Genomic DNA, 22,991 nt, shown 5'->3' on the forward strand with positions numbered 1-22,991 from the left:
TTGCAGGTGTGAAAGCTGTGGTGCTGTCTTCCACTCTGAGTGCAAAGTGAAGGCTGTACCATGCCCCAGGTGTGTGCGTAAAGAATTGCAGAAGAAGCAGAAATCCTTCTGGAGGCGGCTGAATATGGATGAGAACTTCGAAGAGTCTTGCAACATGTTTGAGTTGTCATATCAGAACACATGAGTTCCTTAAGGCAGTGGCCAGCCTGAAGAGAATCCCTTTCCCAGCTGCCAGCTCAAGCAACTTCTCAGCTTAGCCAGGCAGAAATCTTTTTGCAAAATAATATCTGACCTTCTTCATCTGTGAATAGCAGCTGCCAAAGTGGCCATAAAGCCTTGTTGGCTTTAAAATACCAATGGCTAAACTGCATTTTGCATTGAAGTCCAGCCACGAGCTCTCATACGAAATGTGGTTTACTTGAAATGCTTTAGGTCTAGCTAATTAAGCACCCAACTTTTTCTTTTCCACCTCTGGAGAAGACTTTTCCTCAAGGCAGAAAGTATTTGCTGTCATGACCTCATTAATTTTTATGTTGTTCATTTAGAATTGATTAATCATCTACTTATTTATGTGTATTATTTATTTATTATAAGCCTTGGCAGAGGTTCTGGTGAGGTGTTTCACAGAACCCAATAGGGCAGTAATGATTTTAAACCCACCTGCTCCTTCTGATGCGGACATGTGGTTCCATTTTCTCATGTCTCCAGGGAGCTATTTTTAAAGGATCAGTGCATTTACATGTCACTCCTCCCTGAGGAAAGAAAAGTATCTCCCATCAAATCTTATCTGGGGTGCTTGCAAACATAAGATGCAGAATGATTATTTGAGCTATGTTTATATATTTATAACCACCCCAGTTAACTATTCCATATGCAGATAAGCAGGGGACTTGCTACTGTTTTTGTTCAGGCTGAATATATTGGTTAAGCTCTGTCACTGAAGTCCATTGAGTTTTACACTGGTTATTCTTGGTCTATGTGAGGCCATGTGCTCATTTCCAGTAACATGATGTTGGTTCTGACCTCCTGCTAGTCTCACGTTTTAAGACTTTTTAAGTGTCCACATTGGTTTTGTTTTTATTTCATGAAGTTTACTTCAAATGTGTCTCTAACCTGAACCTGTTAGACTGATAGTCAGGAAAGTGGTCTTGCCCACATTAGTTAGAAAATACCTCCAAAATTGTGAAACACTAGTTTGCTGTGTTCATGTGCAACTTGCGTCCTGCGTTCTCTGCGAGCTCTAAGGGATTTCATGCTTCTGTAGTGACTTGGGTGGTAGAGAGCGAAGTTCCTCTAGGTATGGTTCTGCTCTACACACCTGGAACACAGGAAAGTATTAAACATGGTGAATTACATTGTGAAAGGGGAGTACATGATGGATTTAACTGGGGAGATGTGTGTCATCACTGGCAGTATGTTGAATTCATTGTGGCTTCACCTCCAGTGGGCACTTAGAGATCATCCTCCCTCCAGTCCACGTTCTTCACTCTTTCTCCAGACCCTGCAGTAATATGTGTATTACATACATATGAAAGCATTCACATATATACACACACACATATCTATACGCAGAAAGCAAATATGGTTTCAAGAGAAAAAAGCCAGTCACATGCATGTGAATTTTTCCTTTCCTCTCACACAGGTTTGTGAAAATACAGAATACTGATCTTTGCTTCCTATATAGTCTGCAGGCTGTTGTATTCAAGGCAGAAAGCACTCTTGATCATTGAAGCACCTTGCTAATTGCTGAAGTATTTTAAATAAAAAAACAGGGTACATCATGCTTACCTTAAAAGGTAGAATGCTACAATGAATTGCCTTGTACTGGAGTATAAGTGGTTACCTTTTCCAGCCTCCGGTCAAAGACAGTAGCTGAATCTGAGCTTTCTCAAATTTGAGTGCAACTACTATATATATACAAGCATGTTTATATCTGTATACGTTAGACAACCAGTGCCTTTCTTTTCCAGAAGTCCTTCTCTCAGTGGAATTCTTTGGAAGGAAGTGAGGGTTTTTCCATGTTCTTGGCAAAGTAGTATCCGGATTCCCATATTTAATAAACCTGGTGAATCATGCACCTTTGTCACTAAAATTAATACTTCCCCTACACAGCAATGTCTTGGTCTCAGAACACTCCTCCTCATGTGAAATGAGTTGCTTTCAGCTATCATACTTAAAGATAAAACATTCCTTGTAAGTCCATTCCCACGTGAAGTATTCCCTGTGTGTTCACAAATGCAAACACTGGGCAAGTATTGTGGAATTAGTCATGCAAACAGGAACTGCAGTGGTACTGGCTGAATAAACAGTATGCTCCTATGTTTTTCAGCATGTGTCACTACAGCTAGTACTGTGGCAAAGCCAGTGGCTCTGAAACTGTCAGAATCTGGCAGGTATGATTTTGAATTAGCTGTAGACCTAATGGTGGATCATTAAAGAAGAAAAGGCGGTGTTTTTCATATCATCATGCTCTGGTATTTAAGATACCTTACAGCACTGGTTAATGTCCAGCTTGGTTTAGAGAAGGCTGCTTGTGTGCACTGTCAAAAACCCTATGGAGTCAAGGAATCAAGGTTCAGACATGGCAAACTATTAGTTAGTTTGACAGATGTCCTAATCTCCAAAGTACCAGTCGTGTGGGTGGTTAGGTGTTGTAGTTGAATTCTGGAATAATAACATAGACAGTGTTGGAGTTACTCTGGGTTTGTACAGATACTACAGAACAGTTTCTTTGCTAATGGAAATTTACAGAAAAAGAGAGTATGATCTCAGCAAAACCACTGGAATCAGTCATGGGTCTGGAACCACTGCCATTACTAAGAGTAAAGAGCAAAAGGGTGTTGTTAAGATATGCTGGCAGCGCCTAAAGCTTTATGTAAAGGATAGTGTACAATGTAGATCAGATTAATTTCTTTAAAATCCAATGTTGTTGTAAACAAGCCAGTTCCTAAAATGGATACATGTTAATTTCTGCTTTGAAAAAGTAGTATAGCTTCTCACGGTACCTATAGGAGCAGACTGTAATGTGGAAGATGCTTTCCTCTCAGGGATGCCTAGCTCCTATCCAAAAAAAAGTAATTCCATATAAACGGGTAGGATAAAGTCTTCTGTCACTACCTTTCGTAAGCATAATGAAAGGCTTGATCCTGCCCTCAGAAGGTGCCAGCACAGTAGGAACAAGCCCTATTCATTTTTCAGGGCTGCAAGGCAGAAGAATAAACTGAAACTACTGTTCACATTGCTAACTCTCAAGACCCAACTCTAAAAGGATGGTTTTCTTGCAAGAGCCATCTGCTAGGCAGGAGACAGCCTGGGGTTCTGTGAGTGGTTTGGGTTTCAGACAATGCTGTACCCTTGTGTGGCTGTCTCTGCTCTACTAATAGTGCTGCATGCTGGTCCCCCCTGCTTCTCTTCCCATTCTACAGCCCATAGCCTGCACGTGGATCTGCTTTGCAGTCCCCTGGGTGGGCATGAGCTGGAAAAAGTACCTGGGGTCTTTCCAGATTGTACAACTCTCTCCCCCACCACACGCAGGTGAAATTATGTATTAGTACTTCTAGTCTCGTCCTGCCCACGCATGAAATTGAATAATAGCATGTCATTATGAATCAAGAATAAAATGTACTGTTTGTCTCCTTCACAGAGAAGGGGCTTTCATAGCTGTTAGAGGAGGAATTGATCTGTACATTCAGTTACTACTTTTGCTTGTACAGAACTTGTAATCAGCGTAGAAATAGGGTGCTTCACTGCAATGGACTATAGCCTGACCCTCTACAACCACTTAGAAACTTCTCATCTCAGTTTAGTTAGTCTGAGATTTAATCTAGTACACTGTAGACATCTTTATTCAAGTCTCTTTTCCTCTTCACCCTGACCCTCTAGCTTTCCTTTAATGGGAAGAAAGACCTACCTAGGGGATGCAAACCACAGATTTGTTTTAATATTATCAACCTATAAAAAGAGACATGTGGATCTCTTGGGTAGAACTCTTTCTATGGCTTTTTTTTTTTTTTTTTTTTTTGTCTGTCTTAGGTGATGAAAAATGATGGTTTTGTGATGTGACACAATATCCTGGCTGGCACATACCAATATGAGCTCATTGCTGGGATGATGGGAATTGGCAGTTGTGAGGGTTTCCTAGATAAGTGAGAGAAGGTACTTTTTGGTGAGGAACTTGAGTTTTTCACAACACTCCCCAGGCTCTGATGGCCCTGTTAGGAGTGAATCATCAGGGTACCTCTAGAGCTCCTCTTGCCCAGGCTTCTCTTAATATCAGGATACTGTTTGTGTTATAATGGATTAATGATAACGTCCTGAAAGACCTAAAAAACCCCAAAAAACGGAGGGTGTCTGTTTACAGTGAAGTGGGGAAGTTGTATTTTGCTTTTTCCCTGTAGCAATGGAAACCACTGGGTTTCCTGGGCTTTCCAACATCAGGGCCTGGATTGCAGCCAACTGTTGATCTGTATAAAAGAAATGTAATCGAATAATCATCATAATCTTCTCTCTTTTTTTCTGCTGCTCAGCTGCAAGCCAGCCCCCCCCTCTTTCTCTCACTGTCTCTGTCCCTGTCTTTGCTCACAGTGCTGAGCCTGCAGCCAGACTTTGAGCTTCATAGCTCATTGTCTTGCTTTTGAGCTAGTCGAGTCTGATCATTCTCTCCATTGTAATTTGCCTTCCAATTTTCCCTTCCCAGTAGGAGTGCCTTACAGTACTGTATATTAGTGTCTATCTTCTGTTTTGGACTTCTGATTGAATCTGCTGTTTGATTAACTTGTAGGCTTAAATTGAAACTCGCCCGTGGCTATGCATGCTCTTTTGCAGGGGCAGCTGAGTAAATCAGTTTGCTTGTTCTGCCCTCATGAAGTGAGCTCTACAGGCTGCATATACCAGCTCTGAAGACACCAAGCTGCATGGACACCCCTCACTTTTGCTCAATTTGGTGCCTTAAATTTTCAAAAGTGAAGAATTTTGTCAGGAATGCTCTGCCATGAATGCAGTGTGTTTGGCATTGGAGCTCGAAACCCTTGCTCATGGTGGTTTCCATCTTGCTAGGAGTGGTGACCATAAAGTTTGCTTACTGTCTGTGCTTTGAGAGGGAAATATGAGAAAGGGTAGCATGGAGATGGCGCTGGCTTTTATTACCTGTATTTTGGAGACTAGCTGGGCTTCTCTTCTGTCAGAAGCGCGGTTGCGCTTATGCAAGACCTTCAGGAGCTGTGCATATATAATAATGGGAAGCACTGGACATTAAAACAGTATCAGGTCACGTGCAATTTTGCTCCTCCTAGAACTACTGGCCAGCCCACACCACGTGGCAGGGGACTCCCATACGGTGCTCCCTACCCACGTGCACAGCTGGTTCCCTGAAGGCAAACCCAGTGAGGGCTTGGTCGGCATTACCTTACAGAGAGGGTTAACCTGCTTAAAGTTTAGTATTATTTGTTAAAGTATGTGGCTAACTCTTCCAGCATGTATCAGCCCTGGGCACGCGTCCATACTGACTGTGATCTTTTAAGTCCACGTTTGACACCAGTAGCAGGAATCCCATTTGACAGCGGCAGTGCTGTCACTGCATTTTAGCAGTGTAGCGAGGAGACAGCCTGGATGATAATGTGCAAAGTCCTTCTTTACTTGAAAACCCTGGTGTGCACAGACTGGTTTGGGTGATATCTTAAAATGCCAATTTTGTCAAAATTCCTTAGAGTGGCCATTAATCCAAATCACAAAGATGCCACTTGCAGGCAGCGTCAGAGAAATCCAGGCCTGGAAAGCTATCAGCTGTCTAGGACCAAAGTGTATAAGGCCTCGTCTACGTGCACAAGTGTCAGTGGCTCAATTATTTATTTATTCATGTCTAATCCACGTGTAAAACCAACATAAATCCTTGAATATACAGCATTGTTTTAGTGGAAAAAGGATTTGCTTAAGTTTTGCTTATGCACTTGTCTACAAAGTCGATCTTGCTTAAACTAAAGTGTGCTTTCAGACTGATTTTTAATGGCATTGATACCTGTGACACCAGGTTAGCTTATACCAGTTCCTTCTATACTTGAGCTAAGAAAAAGTAAGAATTCATGAGCAAAATGTGTTTTTGAAGGGTTTTAAGTGATAAAGGCAGCTTCCAAAACAACTTTAGTTCAGTTGAGGCAGTTAGAAGCTGGAGGAAGCCAGGTGTGAGTAGTGGAGCACAGCGGCTGATGCTGTCCCTGGCAGCCTGGGCTTTCCTTCCCACCAGAGCATCAGCTCACCTGCAGCACTTGCAATGGATTTTAGCATCGCTGGCAGCGCACCCTGAGTTTTTGGAAAACCATTATGTGTGTGTGCTACTCTGTTAACTTATTGGCAACATCATTGTGTGTGTTTCATTGTTCTTGTGTTTGCATTGTTTGTTTTTTTACTTTTGACAAGGATTTTTTTTTTAAATTATCTGCAACTATTAGGCAATAGTCTTAATTTATTATTGATGTGTAATAATGTCATAATTTAAATTCAGTGAGTTAATTGCTTGTTGACACTTGAGCAGGGTTTATTTGGGTTCACATGTGACAGCATCAGAGCACCAGTCCCTTGTGTATAAAGACAAGTCTCAATAAACACTAAAAAAAAGTTACTCGTCCTTTTTAATTTACCTTCTGGTGGGTACTGCATCATGGGTAGGACAAGCTTTGAAAGAGTGCTAGTTTCCTTAAAAATGCTAATCTGCTGGTTAAAGTCTTCCAAATCTCAGCAAATTATGTTATTTACTGTTCCTGAGTCTGAGCCAGGTCGTCTCTGGAAATGCTGTCAATGACTGCATCAGGCTTTGTGGTTTGGATTCCCAGTTGAATCTCTTAAGTGTTTTTCAAAAGCCACAAATACCTGGATTTTTAGTGGTGCTGACCCCCAGCAGCTCCCAGGGGAGCTTACTGGGAGCTGTTGTTGTCAGGCACCTTTAGATAGGAGCTGTTGTTGTCAGGCTCCTTTGGATAGGGAGCTCCTGGGAGGCACACAGGAGGCACAGGGAGGCAGCTGTCACATGGACCTCTGCCAGAAGGGTCCAAGCTCAGGGCCTTGAGTCCTAAGTAAGGGAGGCATCTCCCAGCTGGACTGAAGGGCTGGAAGGGCAGGATTTTGCCCACGTTGTAAGGGCTTTCCAACTGATGGATGTAGGAGCAGGCATGACTCCTGCTCTTCCGGGCTACTTCTTCCAGTGCACCAGCTGAGGAGCTTCTGCAGCTCCCTGGAGCCATGGATTTGGTGACTGTAAGGATTGCAGTGCTGAGCCGTGGTGGTGCTCATGGGCCTAAACCCCCTGCCTTAGGGCCCCCAGAGAAATCCACACCTAGCCCCATGCTCTCGTGGCCTTCAAAGAGAAGGATATATCCCCTCCCTCACTGTTGTCCTGCCCCTACCCAGAAAGACCAGAAGTCCACTCGGAATGTCAATCCTCTCTTCTATAGGAAACTTTGGACTTCATCCCTGTGATGAAATCAGCTACAAGCAAGGAGTTAATGTTTGACCGGGACCACACAAGCTGCATGAGAAAACCATGTGCAAGACCTCTTCCTCCTTATTTGCTTTGCAAGGTGAGCAAATTCTGTTACGACGTCTCCTTCCCCTTCCACTGCCACCTCTCCTCCTCACTTCACCCTGCAAGAGGTGGTGAGTAAAAGCATCAACACAGAGCAGACTGCGAGGTCTAGGGAGTCCTGGGAGGAGCATTTTGGTTCGTTTTTTTTCTGTCCTCCCGTGGCTGTATTTACACAGCTTCTTTTCTCCTTGCCCCTTCACAGCCTTCCTGTTGTGCTCTGTTACAGTGTATGAACCGTCACTGGAACGAGCTGCTGAAAGGACATACTCCAATAGCTGTCATGGGCAACTTGGGGCTGAAGTTTCAAGCAACATTTCTTTTGGTTTCGGTCAGGAGCTAAGGTGGTGGGATTTTTCTCCCTGTTGTACATTGTCATTACGTGAAAGCTGTGCCCTCCAGTGAAGTGTACCTCTGCCAAGAAAACCTTACATTGGCAGCCCTGTTCTTAACTCCTGCACCCCCCCCCCCCAAAACCCATGCTTTTTGTGTTGTTCTATTAACCATTTGTGTTAATTTATCAGATAGCCTTTAACGTAGCAGGCCACAGAAAATACCAGTCAGACTGTGAATTGCAGCGTCCCCTCCAGGTCCCTTGGGAAACAGTAGCAAAGTGGCATTTGTTTCAGATGCTGGGCAAGGGGGACAGACTGGTACCCCCAGAGTATCCACCCAGCTTGTTCTCTTCATGGTTGATACTTCTCATGCTGGTGGGGCAAGTCAGTGTTTTATAATCATATGAGTTTATGTGTTTGGGAATGTTAGATCATGGGCAAATCTTAAAACCCCTTAGGTCCAACAGCCAGTCTTTTGGATTTTGTACTTTCATGTTCTTGTTGCATGTTAAACACTTTACAACAGGTTGAGCCAGGAGAGTTGATCATCTCCTACGGCCAAGACCCATGAGTGGTATTATGGTTCATTATCACCTGAGCATGCCAAGCCAAGCTCCAGCTTTTCTCATAAAGGTCAGGACAGTTCATTTCTAAAAAGTTACCCTTCTAGCTCTTAAAGCAAAATTAACAGTATTTGGTTTCATATGGGAAGGTGACTGGTTTTCTAAAAGGTGGTGGAACTGGAATGCAGCTCTTCTTCTGGGAATAAGTGACAGTGTCCACAAGTTTATGAAGTCCTGAGGACACTGTCTAAAATAAACGAAATGGTACAAGCTCCTTGTCCAGCACTGTGCTCCAGGCTCAAGGAAACAATTTTTTTTCCTTTCAATTTTTCCATAACGTGTATGATACAATCCCAGTTACAGTACAGTAATAGATTAACCCAAATGGAGCTAGCTTCCTCCTTCTTTCCTTAGGGACAGAGAGGGACCTTCCATACCTTTTCAGTGAAAGGCATGCTGAGGGCAGATGAAAACATTCTGGGAGCGTGTGGATATAGCTCTGGACTGTCTTTTTAAAGTAGTTCTTGTTTAACTAAATACTCTCCAAAACAGTGGTCCTATCTAGAGGCCTGATTATTACCGTTATGAGAAGGTGGTGAAAAGCATCTCAGATAATCAGGTGTCACAAGTAAAACCAAAGTATCCAAGGCAAGCAGGAGTAAATTCCAACCATTTTAAGCGTAGACAAATATAAAACTTGGCATTGAGGCTGTAAACATGCTAAAAAGTCAGTCTGCTGTTTATAGTAAGTGACTTTTGATTTTCTATAATGGAGTTCAAGGCATTAGCCTCAGATATTAAAAAATTGTGATGCTCATCTGGAAAGCTAGAGGAGTCAGATAAGAGCTTGTATTAAGGGCTGAACTTTCATTGACTTGAAAGTTCCCAGGTGTTTATCATGTAGGTACAATATGATGTATTTACAGGTGAATAAGAAGGAATTGTTAGTAAAGTTAAGTATTGTTTAAAACTAAGAAAGCGCAAGTTACTGAATCTGTGTAAGAAAGCAACAGATGTAATCAGTGTGCATGGAGCAGTTCAGTCCAAAGTGCTTTCATATCACTAAAGATTATAAATTAATCTCATTTGTGACTGACACTGTGGGCAGTTACTTGAAGTTGCAGCGACTAAGTCATGAAACATGATGAGTGTCTCTCCACTGAATCCCCCTGATTTCTGAGAGCAGGGGATACACACTGCCACGGGAGCAAGGTTAGAGTGGAAAAACTGAGACCGCAGCACCATTCCATCATCAGATGTCGGCACACAATTGCTTGTGACGCTGGTGGATGTTGTTTGTTGTGTACATATTGCAAAATGTCCTGTTCTGGCTTGAACTCTGCACTTCTGAATAACACTCATCTCTGATTTAACAGACAGCGTGATCAATCCTTTAAGCAGATACAAGCTCTGCTGACTCCAATGAAGGCTGCAGTTTGTGAAAGAAGCAGAGCTGGGCTCTTGGTGCTTAGAGACATGAGCTGTAGCAGTGTATAAAATTGGCAGATTCCTCGTAAAATGCATGTGCACCTAGCAGAGAGTTAACACAAGTAAAAGAGGGTGAAAGCATAATAAAATATGGGTCTCTACTGTAGGTATTTACACAGTATTGACATTGTTAGCTGTGCTTAGAGATTTATGTCAAGTGTTACTGTGCTGTCATAAAACAATAAAGTACTTCTGTGAAGGACTTAGGGCAAAGGGGAGGCAGAGAAGTCTCACTATATAAGGCCCTCCTCCAGCACCAGTGGTAATCTATGGGAATGTTTCCATAGCTGTCGGCAGGAGCTGTGTGGAGGCCTGCTAGGGGAGGATGAGCAGAAGCTGCACGTTTACTATGTTTAGAGCAGGTAACTAGTGATTTTCTCTCAGGGAGGGTATTGCCACCACCAAATGTTAGGAGCCTAACACAGCTGACAAGTCCACCTTGCAGTCGATGGAAAGAGATGAGGGTTCCTCCCCGGGATCAGGGATGTATCTGAACTGAATTGTTCTCTGGTGTTTCATAGAAATGCTGACAAGGACCCATAAAGCTGAGAGGTAACATTAAGAAAAACACTGTGCTTACGGTGGACATGAGGTAAAAAGGGCAAGAGTCCAGTGTCCCGCGGTTTCTACACAGCATACCCTGGACTCAGCACACTTTCGGCTCTAGGCTGTTGTAGCTCTGCTTCTCACATTGGGCTCACAGTAGGCTTCCCCTCAACATTTTGGCTGCGGTACCAGATTTTGCAGCCGAGCTCAATGTTTATATGTAGTAGACCGAACTGAAATGCCAGTCCCAATCAGTCAGAGCACCAGGGAGTTTAGATCCAGGCACAGTGCCTGCCTGTCCATGGGTCTGCGGCTCCAGTTTGTCCTCCCTGCTCATTGTCTCTGCTTTTCATGAGGTTATGGCAAGATTTCTTTTCCAAGCCATGCCAATACATGGGACCTGTTACTCTTGCTGCAGAAAGTATTACTCTTCCACCAGAGGTGGCTCCTCTGTAGTTGTTCCCTGGTTAGATGCCACTGCATAGGAAGGTGCTTTCCTGCTTCTTTCCAGATGCAGGAGGTAATTCTTTTCCATCAAAGCATTTAGCAGAAGTGTTTCCTGCCATAGCGGTCCCACAGCTGTCCTGCGAGGGATGGGAGTTACCTGCTTCCTAACCCTGCTCTGGACAATGCTTCTCAAAAATCAGCCAGCTTCAAAGAAGAGAAGCATCTCTGTTGAGAAGGGCCATTTCAGAGCCCTTCATAAACCTGAGTGTTGCTGCCAGCCTGGCTTGCCTTGCTTTCCCTGTCAGGAACCAGAGTGCTCTACACATGCTGTTCTTCACTGTTCTCTGAGGGGGCTTATGTGGGCTGTTTGGAAAACAGGTGGGCAGTTATTGAGCGCTTCAGCATCTGAACCCACATCTCTCAACTATCTGAATTAATTTTGAGTCTAGGCAACTGGATGAGCCTTCCGTACTCCTTTCTCAGAAGCCCGCACCGTTTCCTGTCCCAGATTTTATCCTAAAAGCTAATGAGTAGAGCTGAAATCTGTCCCTTGCTAGTCAGATACACCAGCCTCCAAACTCCAGGGCTAACTTCACACTGGGGCAGCTCTCAGAGTCCATGGGCTCACTCCAGCTGAATCTCAGTGTGAGACTGTGTTGGTCACTCCTTTTGAGCCCTGGGAGGTGTCACAGTGGCAATAAACAGCCTCAGTCCCATGACACCTGATGTCCCTTTCATTCCTCTGGTCATCAGCTCAGCTGGTGCTGGAGATGTGGCCCAGGTGCATTCCCCTACTCCCAACAGCACTGCAGGCTCCTACTCCATAGGAACCACCACCTCTCCCAGCAGAGCACTGTTGGACACCCTGTCATTGCACCCCACTGTCTTTGTGCAAAAATAAAGGGTACTTTAAGCTCAGTTCAGTAAGAGGTGAGCACTCTGTCTCGCCTGTGTACCCAGAGCAGAGTGCTGCAGCACCAGCATCCCCTTGGCTTTGTGTGTGATCTTTTCCCATGACTATCTCGGTGGTGTCCCCGTCACATGAGCTCTTCAGCCTCTGGGATGGTGAGACAGCCTGGGAGATTGAGATGACCCTTTTAGTTTGCACATCTCTTGCTCTGCATAGCCACCCATTAAAATTAGTCACTTTACTCTTCTCTGCAGGAATTTGCGGGGAACCTTGGAGCAAACTGCTTGGGACTGGCAGGGACCTGCACGCGGGAGAGACGCGGAGCCGAGCGTGTTTCTTGCTCCTCACACTCCTCTTCTTTTTATTGACCGGCCTCACTGATTGGAAAAGACCCATGTCCCCCCCACGGCCCCCTCTTCCTCCCCAGCCGCACAATTGTCACCGCCAATTAGTGCATTGTTAGGGCACACAATGGCGCTGTGGCCACTGGAATGGGCCGCTTTTGTGTGTCTCCAGTCGGCTGTAGGGGCAGTCAAGATTCATTTAGGGCCTTACACAACATGGACAGAAAATACTATCAGAAAAGCAAAAGGGGGAAAGAAAAAGGGAGAGAGAGAGAGAGGTAGCAAGGGCGGGGCGCGGGGGGGTGGGGGGGGCGAAGTCTGCTATTCAGGGGTTAGCCCAGCCGCATGAAAGGCCCAAGAAGCAGTGCCACATTGAAGTCGGCCCCTTGGAACACAAAAAGGAACCAGGGCTTAATAGTAATTAGTGGGCAAACTGCAAAGAGCTCCGTGGCTCTCCAGTGAATTGTTCCTGCACTTACTGCCACCGCTGCCCCTTCCCCCTTCCCTCTGGATCCGACCGGGAGGGGAGCAGCTCCGAGATGGGAATTGGCGGCCCTCCTTTACCCACCATGCTCAGGGGAGGCTTCATCTAGCTCTTCTTTGTGGCAGGTAAATTGGATTTAATTCTCTAAAACTTGTAGCAAATTACAGGAGGTACTTTGCAGCCAGAGCAGGGCACAGGGGTATGGTTTTGGGGTCGGCACTGTGCCCGTGTCAAGGACCTTTAAAGCAGCCCTGTCCCTTTTTGCAGCCTGGCACGACACACCTCACGGTTGGGCTGTGTTTGTCTGTGGCCTGTCCCTCTTCCCCCAGCAGAGCCTTGGAGGTCACTGCTGTTGTTCTCTTCTGCTTCCATTGTTTCCCTCTTTGCTCATAAAATAGTCACCTGTACAGGTTTTTACAGTCTATTTAAGGAAAGGCCTGATAGCAACTCTGTCAGCTTAGTAGTGATGAGGAATCTGCTCAGGCTGAAGACCAAACCTTGCCCTCCCTTCTCCACAAAAGTCTGCACAGTGCAAACATCACTTGCATTCACCCCTTTTCCCTTGCTTCTGTGCCAGTTCTCAGTCACGCTAAGGCCCTCATTGGTACATACAGAATTTCTTAAAGCACATTTTGGCCCAGCGCGGCTTGGGCTTGGCTTGGGTAGCTGCATTAGCATGCAGCTGAATATGCTTAATCTCTGCTTCTGTAGAGATGAGTTTGTTGCTGTTATCAGTCTCAGCTCATCTCTTGAACTGCTCGTACTAGGTTTAGTCAGGAGCTTATGTGCCCAACAGAGTTAGCTGTGTCTCAGGAATATGCCAAGTTAAAAGATCCGTAAGGCAGGTTTGACCTCACATAAATGTGCTTAAGTACTGAGGAGAAATTCAGGGCATCTTAGCCCAAATGGAAAGTACACAGAGACACAAAATTATGAATCATTCCTTTTATGTTGTCAGGTAACCTAAATAAAATCTATGGAAGAAAGCTGGAGGGCCTGGTGGTTAGTTTGTTGACTTCTCAGCTAACGGATGTGCATTTTGGCTATCCTTGGATACAGGGGTGCTGGAACAGGTGCTGATCTCAAGCACAACCACACACAATCTCACAAACTTCAGTTGGGCTCTTGTGGATTCAGCTCAGTATAAATTAGACCAGATACCAACTGACCAAATTTAGTAGTCTCTGCTGGAAACATTTCCAAACTGCAGCGCTTGAGAGTGATCCACGCACACCCCACACACACACTTACAGTTCTGGACCGCTGTCTCTCTGAAAATACCTCCTCATTTCCTCTGTTAGCTACAGGTACAGCACTCTCCTTTCTCTAAGGTACCTGAGCAAGCTTAGGAAATGCAGTTGCTGCTCCAGTACCAATCTTTTTCCGTGACCTGGAAGCCACAGCCGTGCTGTATGTCTATACAAAATAAGTTTGATTGTATTAGAATGGTGAAAATAAGATTCACAAACAAGACTTTTGGTCTATCTAAAATCCCATCATGGGTTTCATACAAGGCTGAGGGCAGCACAGCAGACATCAAGGACTTGGCTGGCGTTGCTGGGATGGCTCCCGCTATGCAAACACAATCAGGGAGCTCACAGCATACATGTCTCACAGATAGAGCTGGTTGAAGCCACTGTCTTGCAACACAGAACGTGTCTGTCTCTCACCAGCCACAACACGTCCTCTCTCTGCTAATTAGCAACATCCCTGGCAGAGTCAGCTGAAAGGATTACACTGTCTTCTCACCTTGCCCTCTCCCTTCTTCCCCCAAAGAGACATGTTTAGTCCTGTCAGGATGCAGCCTGGCTGACCCAGGTAAGGAATCAGCCTCATTCCCCTTCAGACTGCCCCTCTACCAGAAAGGGTTTTTGTCTGCAGGACAATCAGTCTGGCCCTGACTGAACGGACGCACAGCCTCACATCCCTGCAGCGTAGCATCGGAGGTTGTTAGCCTAATGTGCTCTAGTGGAATGGAAACAGAGCACAGCATCTACAGCAGGAGCCAGAATAGTCTTTTTCCAGCTCAGGACTGAAGGGTTGATTTCCCAGCTCTGTGTGGCCATAAAGGGCAAATCACAGAACTTTTCTGTCTGCAAAAGCAGGGAGAATTACCTGTCCTTTCTCCCATTTTTTGTGTTCCTTGGCTGCTCAGCCTGAGAGCTGTTTGTACTGCAAGTACATTCAGCACCCAGCACAGTGAGGGGCAAATAATGAAGTGGTGGAAGCTTGCACAGTAATTTCTTCAAGTGCACGCGGTGGGGTCCTGTCGGCCTTGTGATGGTGTAATGGCTGGGGGTCTGGCAGTGCCAGCCTGTGCGAGGCATGGAGAAGGGCTCAGCTGCTCCCTTGTCCCAAGTAGTGGAACAGTTAATTTCACCAGCATAAGGGAAATACATACAGAGAGTGAATTCTGCTGCAGCTGGACAGACTCCTCTGAGCAAAAAGCTGAACCAAGCTACCCCTCCATTTTCACGCCATAAGGAAGGTGCTAACCTGTGTGTACCCCATCTTTGCAGTGGTTGTGCTACTTTTTTTTATGAGCTTGTTGCTTACATAAAATCAGTTTGATTGTATCTATCTGGTAAAAAGAGCCTGTAAGAGGACTACACAACCTGGTCATCAAAGATTTTTGGCAACACTGTGCTAGCACTTGTGAAAGGATTGAAAATATTTTGGAGCACTTTCTTGCATCACCAGGACATATCCCAAGGAGGATAACATCATTGTGTGCTTGATGGTGCTGCACATGTCAGTGAGGTACAGGATTTAGGGAATGGATTCCTTCTTTTGCCCAGCAAATCTCTTGATGTGCTCCAATTCTCTAACACCAGTCACTGCTAAAGCTGTTGCTATTTAAGATTGAGCTCTGTGGATCACTTGCATGTGTTAATTCTTCACATCTAACTAATACCTGAATGTGAAGGTTGCTAGCAACATCCTTTCCAAAATCACTTTGACCTGTGTATTACATTATCCCATGAATGACTTGCAGAAGGAAGTAATCAAAACATGTATCGTTCCAGCTAGTGCTAATTGCCTTTCCATCTGTTTCTGTCTCTTTTTACTTGTGTCCAATGAATGTTGATTATGCAGGGATTTAAATCTGTATTTCAACATAATTTGGTTCATTTGGTGTGAATGACATGACTCACTAAGCCTTAGCTCCAAATATTCCTCCAGCCCTGTGTCAAGCACTTCAAGGATGTCAAAAGCAGATACGGAGAATCTGAAGTGCCTGGTCTTAGCAAGAATGCCTAAAAGGTCAGGGAGAGGACATTGTTTCAGGAGATCTCTGGCCTTGATACTTACTGGTTCATGAAAACCTGAAAACACAGCACATGTGTATTGTGTATGAACTTTCTCCTTCTAGGGTACTATAGATGAGTGAGTACACATACAGGATAAAGCTTTCAAATGTTGTGTGACTTTTGATTGCCTCTGATCTTGAGTTGGCAACATGGCATGTTGTAAAGGAGTCCAATTTCCAGAAGGCAGGTCTGTAACAATTTCTGAAGATCCCTTAAGGTTGCCTCAAGAGGGTCCAGAATCACTGCATCTGGAAAATCTTGATCACAGCATCTTGGAGGTTAGTGAAGGAATGCAGTCAAAGCGGCTTATGTGTTTGAAACCTATTTTGCTTGTATGAAACTTAGTATGTTCAGGAAAGGCCAGACTGAACTTGAACTATTCTGAACACAAACTGAAGTCGCTCTTAACAGCGACAGTTGTTATCATGTGTTTTCCACCAATTCATAGAATTTTAAGGCCAGGAGAGACCACCCGTAACCACAGATGTTCATACCGATAGCAGTTTCTTTGTAAAGTGCCAGTTTAGCATAGACAGAAAGTTTCTTGGAAACATTTCTATTTTGACTGACCACCATTCTCTGAAAGCCAGGCAGGACCTAAGGGACAAGTGCTCACCAGGCTGATTCCTGGCTGATTTCTGCCCAATTTCCCAGCAAGCTCCTGGCACCCCAGGATTTCCATGTCCCCTGCTCCAGGACCTCCCCTGTCCTGTGCTCCCAAGGCCTCTTCTGGCAGGGGCCTTCTAGGACTTCTCCACATTGCAACAGGAAACCTCCTAGCTTTTCCTGATGCTGCAGGATTTCTCAGAAGTATGGGCAGCTTGCCCTTTTTGGCACAAGCTGGTGTGTTTTACATTGTTTTTTTAATGTTGGAATTTTCCACAAAACAGAAATTGCAAGTTTCAGCCAGCTTCAGTCCAGGCTGCTTGAGTGTTTTCCCCAGAGGATTTTGCACGTTGGCTATTACAAACTTGCATCCTAACACTGAAGTTTTGCTACAACATTTTCAGCCAGAGGTTCCTCTAACCTTTCTCTTTCTTTGCTGGTTTAGAAAACTTAGTACTTCTGACCCTGGAAATAAAGTACTGCAACTGTAACAGATGTTAGTTTAATTTCATTGTAAAACAAGCAAATAGAAACAGGTTTCCAAAGGTTGTGACCTGAGGCAGGGAAGGGAAAACATTGTGCCAAAGCTGAGCTGCTTTGGGCAGTTTCACCCTCAAGGTCTCTGACAGCAAAGGAGAGGGCAGAAAAAGGAAATACCTATTTAGAGATGGCGTTGATCAAAACAGCATTGGTCTGAAGACAAAGCAAGCAGTAATTAGTCATTATTATTTCATAGAAGCATTTGGTACCTCCCATGTATGAGTTGGGGGTTTGTTTTACTCATGTGGTCGGAGTCAAAGCGGGTGTAAGCCAGCGCTGATCTTCACCGGGTAGTGAAGCCGTGCTCCTTAACACCTGCCAAGGAGCCTGGCCAAAGATTAGTCTTCTCAAATCTGCAGCAGTGTTCAGAAGCCAACACTTGTATTTTTGCATGCCAGCCCCCAGTAGGTTACAGGGAAGTGGTGATGATCCCACCTCACATGCAGATAGAGGGTTAAATGTGCCATGGTGGAAACCACAGCTTCATGGCTGTTAAGGTCACCTTAACACCTTGCCGGACATTCGGATCAGGCAGGGCAAAACTCAGGTGGTCCATGGGAAATGCCCTGCTCTGTCAGCTGGGAAATGGACTGAGCTGCTCAGACCACTAGAGTGGTGAGCACTGGCCCCTTGGTCAAGAAAAAAAATCTCAGAAATTTCATGCTTCGAGGTTGCTCATTTGGCAGCTTTCCTGAGACCTCAATTCACTTACAGCCATAAGCATACAAATGTATGTGCAGTACAATCACCCTGCTTGGAAATCCCAGTGGAGCAAAGTATTTAACTCTGAAAAATACTTGGAGTAACTTCTTTACAATGTATAGAGCAGCAAGCATTTCAGAAACAATCTAACTGTGTATTTAAACAGTCATTACTGCCTTCTGGGTAAATAACACATGTTTTTAAAATGGTCTCTATGCACAATAGACACTAACACAATAAATCCTAATTGCTCTGAAGGACCCATTAGGCTCTATCAGGTCAATACATGGGGTAGGTTTTCTGAAAGTCACTCACCCTGTTGTTACATAAGCCACAATTTGAAAGTCCATAAATAAGTATTTGCCCAATGAAGAGTGAGGGCTTTGCCAGGGCCATACTAATTTATCATGTCAACTTCACTCTGCGGACTGTTTTCTTTTCAAGGGCCCATGTAAAAAAAAAAAAAGAAAAAAAGCAAAAAAGCACAATGTGATGTGTTTCAAAAACTACATATCTGAAGAGTTTCAGGCTGCAATATGCCCCCCCCCAAATATCAAATGTGAAGTTTGTAAAGTTCACTGCCTCCTCCTTATCTTGGCATTGCGTGAATCACAGCAAGGAGACCTGAAGATGAGCCGTGGCTGTTGTGCTGCTGGCCAGGCCATGGCATGGCAGGGACCCTTCCTCATCCCCGCTGACCCTCCTGCACCTTTGGGCCATGGTCCTGATGCTGCCTCTGCCTTCTGCATGCTGTGGTGGTGGCACCTTGGGACAGGAACACCCCTTTGGTGTTCCAACTGTGCCTCTTAGAAAGGGGTCCCAGTCCCTGAGGAGACCAATGGAAACTAGTTATGTACATTTTACGTGCACATATATGTACAAGTATCATTAAGTAATAAGTGATGAGTCCGGCAAGATGAGTTTCAAATGCAGCCACTCTTCCTGATTTTACTTTAGTCTTACTTATCTGAACTTCTGGTAGCATTTTACAAACTGCAGCACTTGCGCCAGGTGTTCCTAAAGTCTGTGTTACTGTTAGAAATCCAGTTTTGCATTAATTCACTCAGAAGTTGTCTGGTTCCTTGTAGCTTTTTGAATGTGACTACGGTTGGGGATGGCTTTGTTTTCCTGCAATATGTTAAGGTGTGTAATTGTACAGGTATATATAAAAAAACCCAGTACTGATGTAGGTTAGAGTTTTCAAGGGAATTTCAACAAGGCATACATGGTGAAAAGCATTCAAGTAATTTAAATCTGAATTCCCGTCCCCAGCCCACAGCTTTTAAATCATTTGGGCACATGAGAAACTGTTTGTCCCTGCTGCTGTTGCACTTTGGTAGGATTTGGGTGCCAGTATCCCTCTGCAAATTCTGGCAGTGATTCTCATTCTGCTCTGCCTGCTCGTGAAGGGCTCCTTTCCTGCCAGGTCCCTCCTGCCTGTGGGGCAGCAAGGACCTTGGTCTCTTAGTTGGAAGCCCCCTTCCAGGTCCAGTTATGCAAGGTCCATCTTGGTGCTGGGGTTTGCAGTGCTGGCAGCCTGCAGCCTTGCGACTCTCAGGTGGGAACGTGAACGCTTGCTATGGGTGGAAGCAGAAGCACACCTGTCTTTTGGTGCAGCCTGCAACTGTGTCCTGTGCGTAGGGGAAACATTGATCTCCTTTTGCGCATGATGGGTCTGCTGTGCTGGAGCTGGCTGGGGGCTGCACCATGATGCCAAACGTGATGGCTGGCTGTCCCTGCACCCGCAGCAGGCAGTACGGCACAGCCTTTCCAGTCTCGTGCAGCTGCAAACCACCCTGTGTTCCCCAGCACCCTCTCGCTCAAGCAGTTTGTTATCAGGGGTCACTGCTAATTTGAGCAGTGCCTAAGCTAGCACAGCCTCCAGCTGGGATGACTGGCAGGCTGCCCACGGGCACCAGGAGCCCATAGTCACCTGCGCTGGGCCCCCACCGCTCCCTTCCTGGGAGCCGGAGACTTGTCAGCAGGGCAGACAAAACCGGGATTTGCTGCTCCAAGCAAGAAGGGTCGAGGGCCAGGGACAGCGTGCTGGTCCTACAACAAGAGGGGCAGGAGGTTCCTGCCCTGCTTTAGTACAGGCAAAGCCAAGAGTGAGATCAGTGCTCCCTGGCTTTGTCCCTGCCCAGAGCCTGGCCTGAAAAGCTCTTTGCAAAAGTCTGTTCTCTAACAAGGACAAGGGCAATAGCTAGTCTTTACAAAGAAAGCTCACTTAGTCCTTTTCTAAAGTCTTTGAAAAGTCACAGTATCCTTCACAACGGCAGTTTGTCCAGGTAAATAGCATAGGCTGACAATACAGCAGTGAAAGAACCAAATACAGAAATATTTACCACCTTTTTACTTTCTGCTTCTTCCAGGAACCGCTGCATCCCAGCTGAAAATGCCTCTACAGGTGGAAGTTATGTCCTTGAGGACACATGTATTGTCAGCCCATGCCCATATCCTCTGGGCTGGAGCCACGAGCAGGGACTAGCTGGACTCCCAAGGAGACCTGTCTAGCATGGTGGAGCTTCATGAGCACCTCTGCACACAGGTAAAGCGATTTCCTAATAATTTTTAGAGGTTTTTTTAACAACAACAACAGCAGCAAGTTCTTAGGGGTGGGAAATGCTTTCTCTTTTGTCTCCAGGGTTCGGCACACTAGGTTTTGTGCAGGCACGGCTCCTGTCACTAATAGTGCTGGATGCACATAAAGCACTGTACTCTCATACTGTACTGTAGAGATGAATAACAAGCCTATCAACTTACTTACACCATATTTAATCCTGTTCTGGTTGCTCTGCTACGTATTCATAAAAAAAACCAAAAAGGAAACAGAAGCACAGAGCAAGTCAACAGATGTCTACCTGGCTCTTAATTGGATTTTATGTGTCCCCAGTGTAGCAAATACAGCATTATTTACAGCCAGGCTCTAAGAATTAGATACATCTGGAGGAGTGGTGAAACCTGAACCAGGATACAAGAGTTGATAGATTAACTGAAATGAAGAGCTGCCCCATTTTCCCCTTCTTATCTTCTCCCTTCCCACCTATGTACCTGTTCCCCATTGTGTGTCGAATCAAACCAAGATCCTGCCCAAGGGAACGCTTATAAAAATGAAAAATACCAGCAAAAAAAGAGAATTTCTGCTCTTGTGGAGCTTCATCAGCATTTTCTAATTGTACAGCAATGATGATAATAAAAAGGCTGCCCTCTGCTCACAGCTATAATTTGGATAATCAACTGAAAGCCATAATGAAACTGTCTGTGATTGCTTTCTGCTGGGCTGCTAGTTCACAGAAACTCATTGTTGGGGAGAATTAAAAGTTATGACTCCTGCTACAGGGATATGCCCCTGTGTTCCAAAGGAACACGTGACTTGCAATTCTCTTCCGTAAAGCTTTATTACAGGCAGAACTTAGAGCATAAAGCAGAGAGGTATAGGGACTTGAGCTTTTTTTTTTTTCCTTTTCTTTAAAAAAGTTGTTAAACATCAAGGTTGTCAGTGCCAAATGATACGCACGCCTAGGCTGGGTGGACTTGTAGACACAGAGGATTTCGGAGGTGGTAATGAGGTCTCTGGCCTTAAAATCCCCCCGGGGACTTTGGTGTGTGGTAGCAGCAGTCAGCGCTCCGCCTAGAGCCACAAGAGCCACTGGCCACAGAGCGACAGGCAAGCCAGATTTTATTCCTTCCTGGGAGGAAGGCAGGAGCTAAGTCAGGCTTCGAGTCTTTGCTTTCTGGGCTCTGGATGCAGTTGGAGGCATTTTGGGTGCGTGAGATTTTGGGTGCTGGCGTTCCCCAGCACGAGGCCTGAACGTGAGCTGTCCCCGTTTGCGATGTGCTGTGGCTGTCCCTGTTTGTGATGTTGTACGTCTTGACTAGCAGATCCAGTGCTGGATGTGGGTACTTTGGTCCAAATTGCCCTTCCATCCACATCCGCTGAGGATGAGTGAGGAGCTCCTGTGCAATGGCTTGGGAGCAGCCTTCCTCCTTGGCCAGAAAAAGGGCGCTGCCGTGGCGGGTGCAGCCTCTGACCCCCCAAATCTGGCTTCCGAAGCAGGTCTGTTCCCCTGTGTGCCCTGGACGTGCCCTGGGCTTCAGGAGCAGTGGAAGCCACTGGAAGCCGTGCTGGCGATTCAGGCGTTTGCTAGCGCACGGATTCAAGTTCCTCACGTCGGGCCGCCGAGCGTGATCGCCGCGGTAGCTCCGGCAGGAGCCCGCGTTTCCCAGAGCGCTGGGGAGGGACCTCTGCCCCGGCCGGGGTCTCTCGAAAGCCCGGCCGGCTTCGTTCCTTTGCGCCGCGCTCCGCCGCCCGCCGCCTGCTCGGGAGGAAGGCGGGGGCTCGTGAAACATCTCCCGCGGCTCCGAGGTGGAGCGGGGAGCCGGCCGGCAGCCCAGGCCAGGAATGCGGTAGCGCAGCCGTCTGCACCCTGCCAGCCGGGCGGGCGCGGGCAGGTCCTGTTTCCCTTCCCCGCGGAGGCTCAGCTTTCCGGGAGGCGGGAGCCCTGCCCTGCCAGGCAGCCGGGAAGCGGGCCGCGGCGGGAGGAGGCGGCGGGAGATGCTGCCGTGACCCTTGTACCCGGGCTGACGTACGATTGCCGGAGCAAGGCAAACGCGGGGCAGGACCCCTGCGCGCCTTCCCCCCGAGGTTTCACCCCTTTGCCCCCATGCCGCTACGGCGGGGTGAGGCCCCGGCCCCTTCCCGCGGAGAAGAGCTGAAGGGCCCGAAGAGGAGGGGGCGAAGCGGCAGCAGCGCGGCAGCCGCCGCCCGCCGCCGCCGCCTCCTCCTCCAGCCGCTGCCCCCGTCCCGCTTTGCTCTTCACGCCGACGAGGGGAAGGCGGGCCGGGCCGGCGCGGCGCTGGGGCGGGCGGCGGGTCCCGGGTCCCGGGAGGGGCGCGGCGGGCTAGAGGGGAAGGAGTCAGGGTCCCTGGAGCAGGCCAGGAGCCGGGGGCGGATGCGGAGCGGCCGGTGGTTGGGCAGCACCGTCACCTTCTCGCTTCGCCGGCTGCCGCCGGCCGGGCCGGGGCCGCCGCGGGTGTCCGAGCGCCGGCGGGCGGCGGTCCGCCAGGTCGCCTCCGACAGCCGGGGCCAGGCCGGGGGGGGGGGGGGGCTCGGCGCGGCGAGGCGCCTCGCTTCGCCGCCGCGGG

At 46.8% G+C, this 22,991-nt stretch overlaps 1 protein-coding gene across 3 annotated transcripts in view; it reads left to right on the forward strand.

The window, feature by feature from the left end:
• The window catches only part of PLEKHM3 (pleckstrin homology domain containing M3), a 93,792-nt gene extending 87,225 nt beyond the window's left edge, over positions 1-6,567 (forward strand). For all 3 annotated transcript variants that reach the window (XM_049808732.1, XM_049808742.1, XM_049808749.1), the window contains one exon: positions 7-6,567. In XM_049808732.1, coding sequence (XP_049664689.1) covers positions 7-184 — 178 coding nt within the window. In that variant the 3' untranslated portion in view covers positions 185-6,567. The remainder of the gene's footprint in view (positions 1-6) is intronic.
• The last annotated feature ends 16,424 nt before the right edge of the window (positions 6,568-22,991 follow it).

The sequence above is a fragment of the Accipiter gentilis genome, chromosome 1, assembly GCF_929443795.1.
Source record: "Accipiter gentilis chromosome 1, bAccGen1.1, whole genome shotgun sequence".
Lineage (NCBI taxonomy): Eukaryota > Metazoa > Chordata > Aves > Accipitriformes > Accipitridae > Astur > Astur gentilis.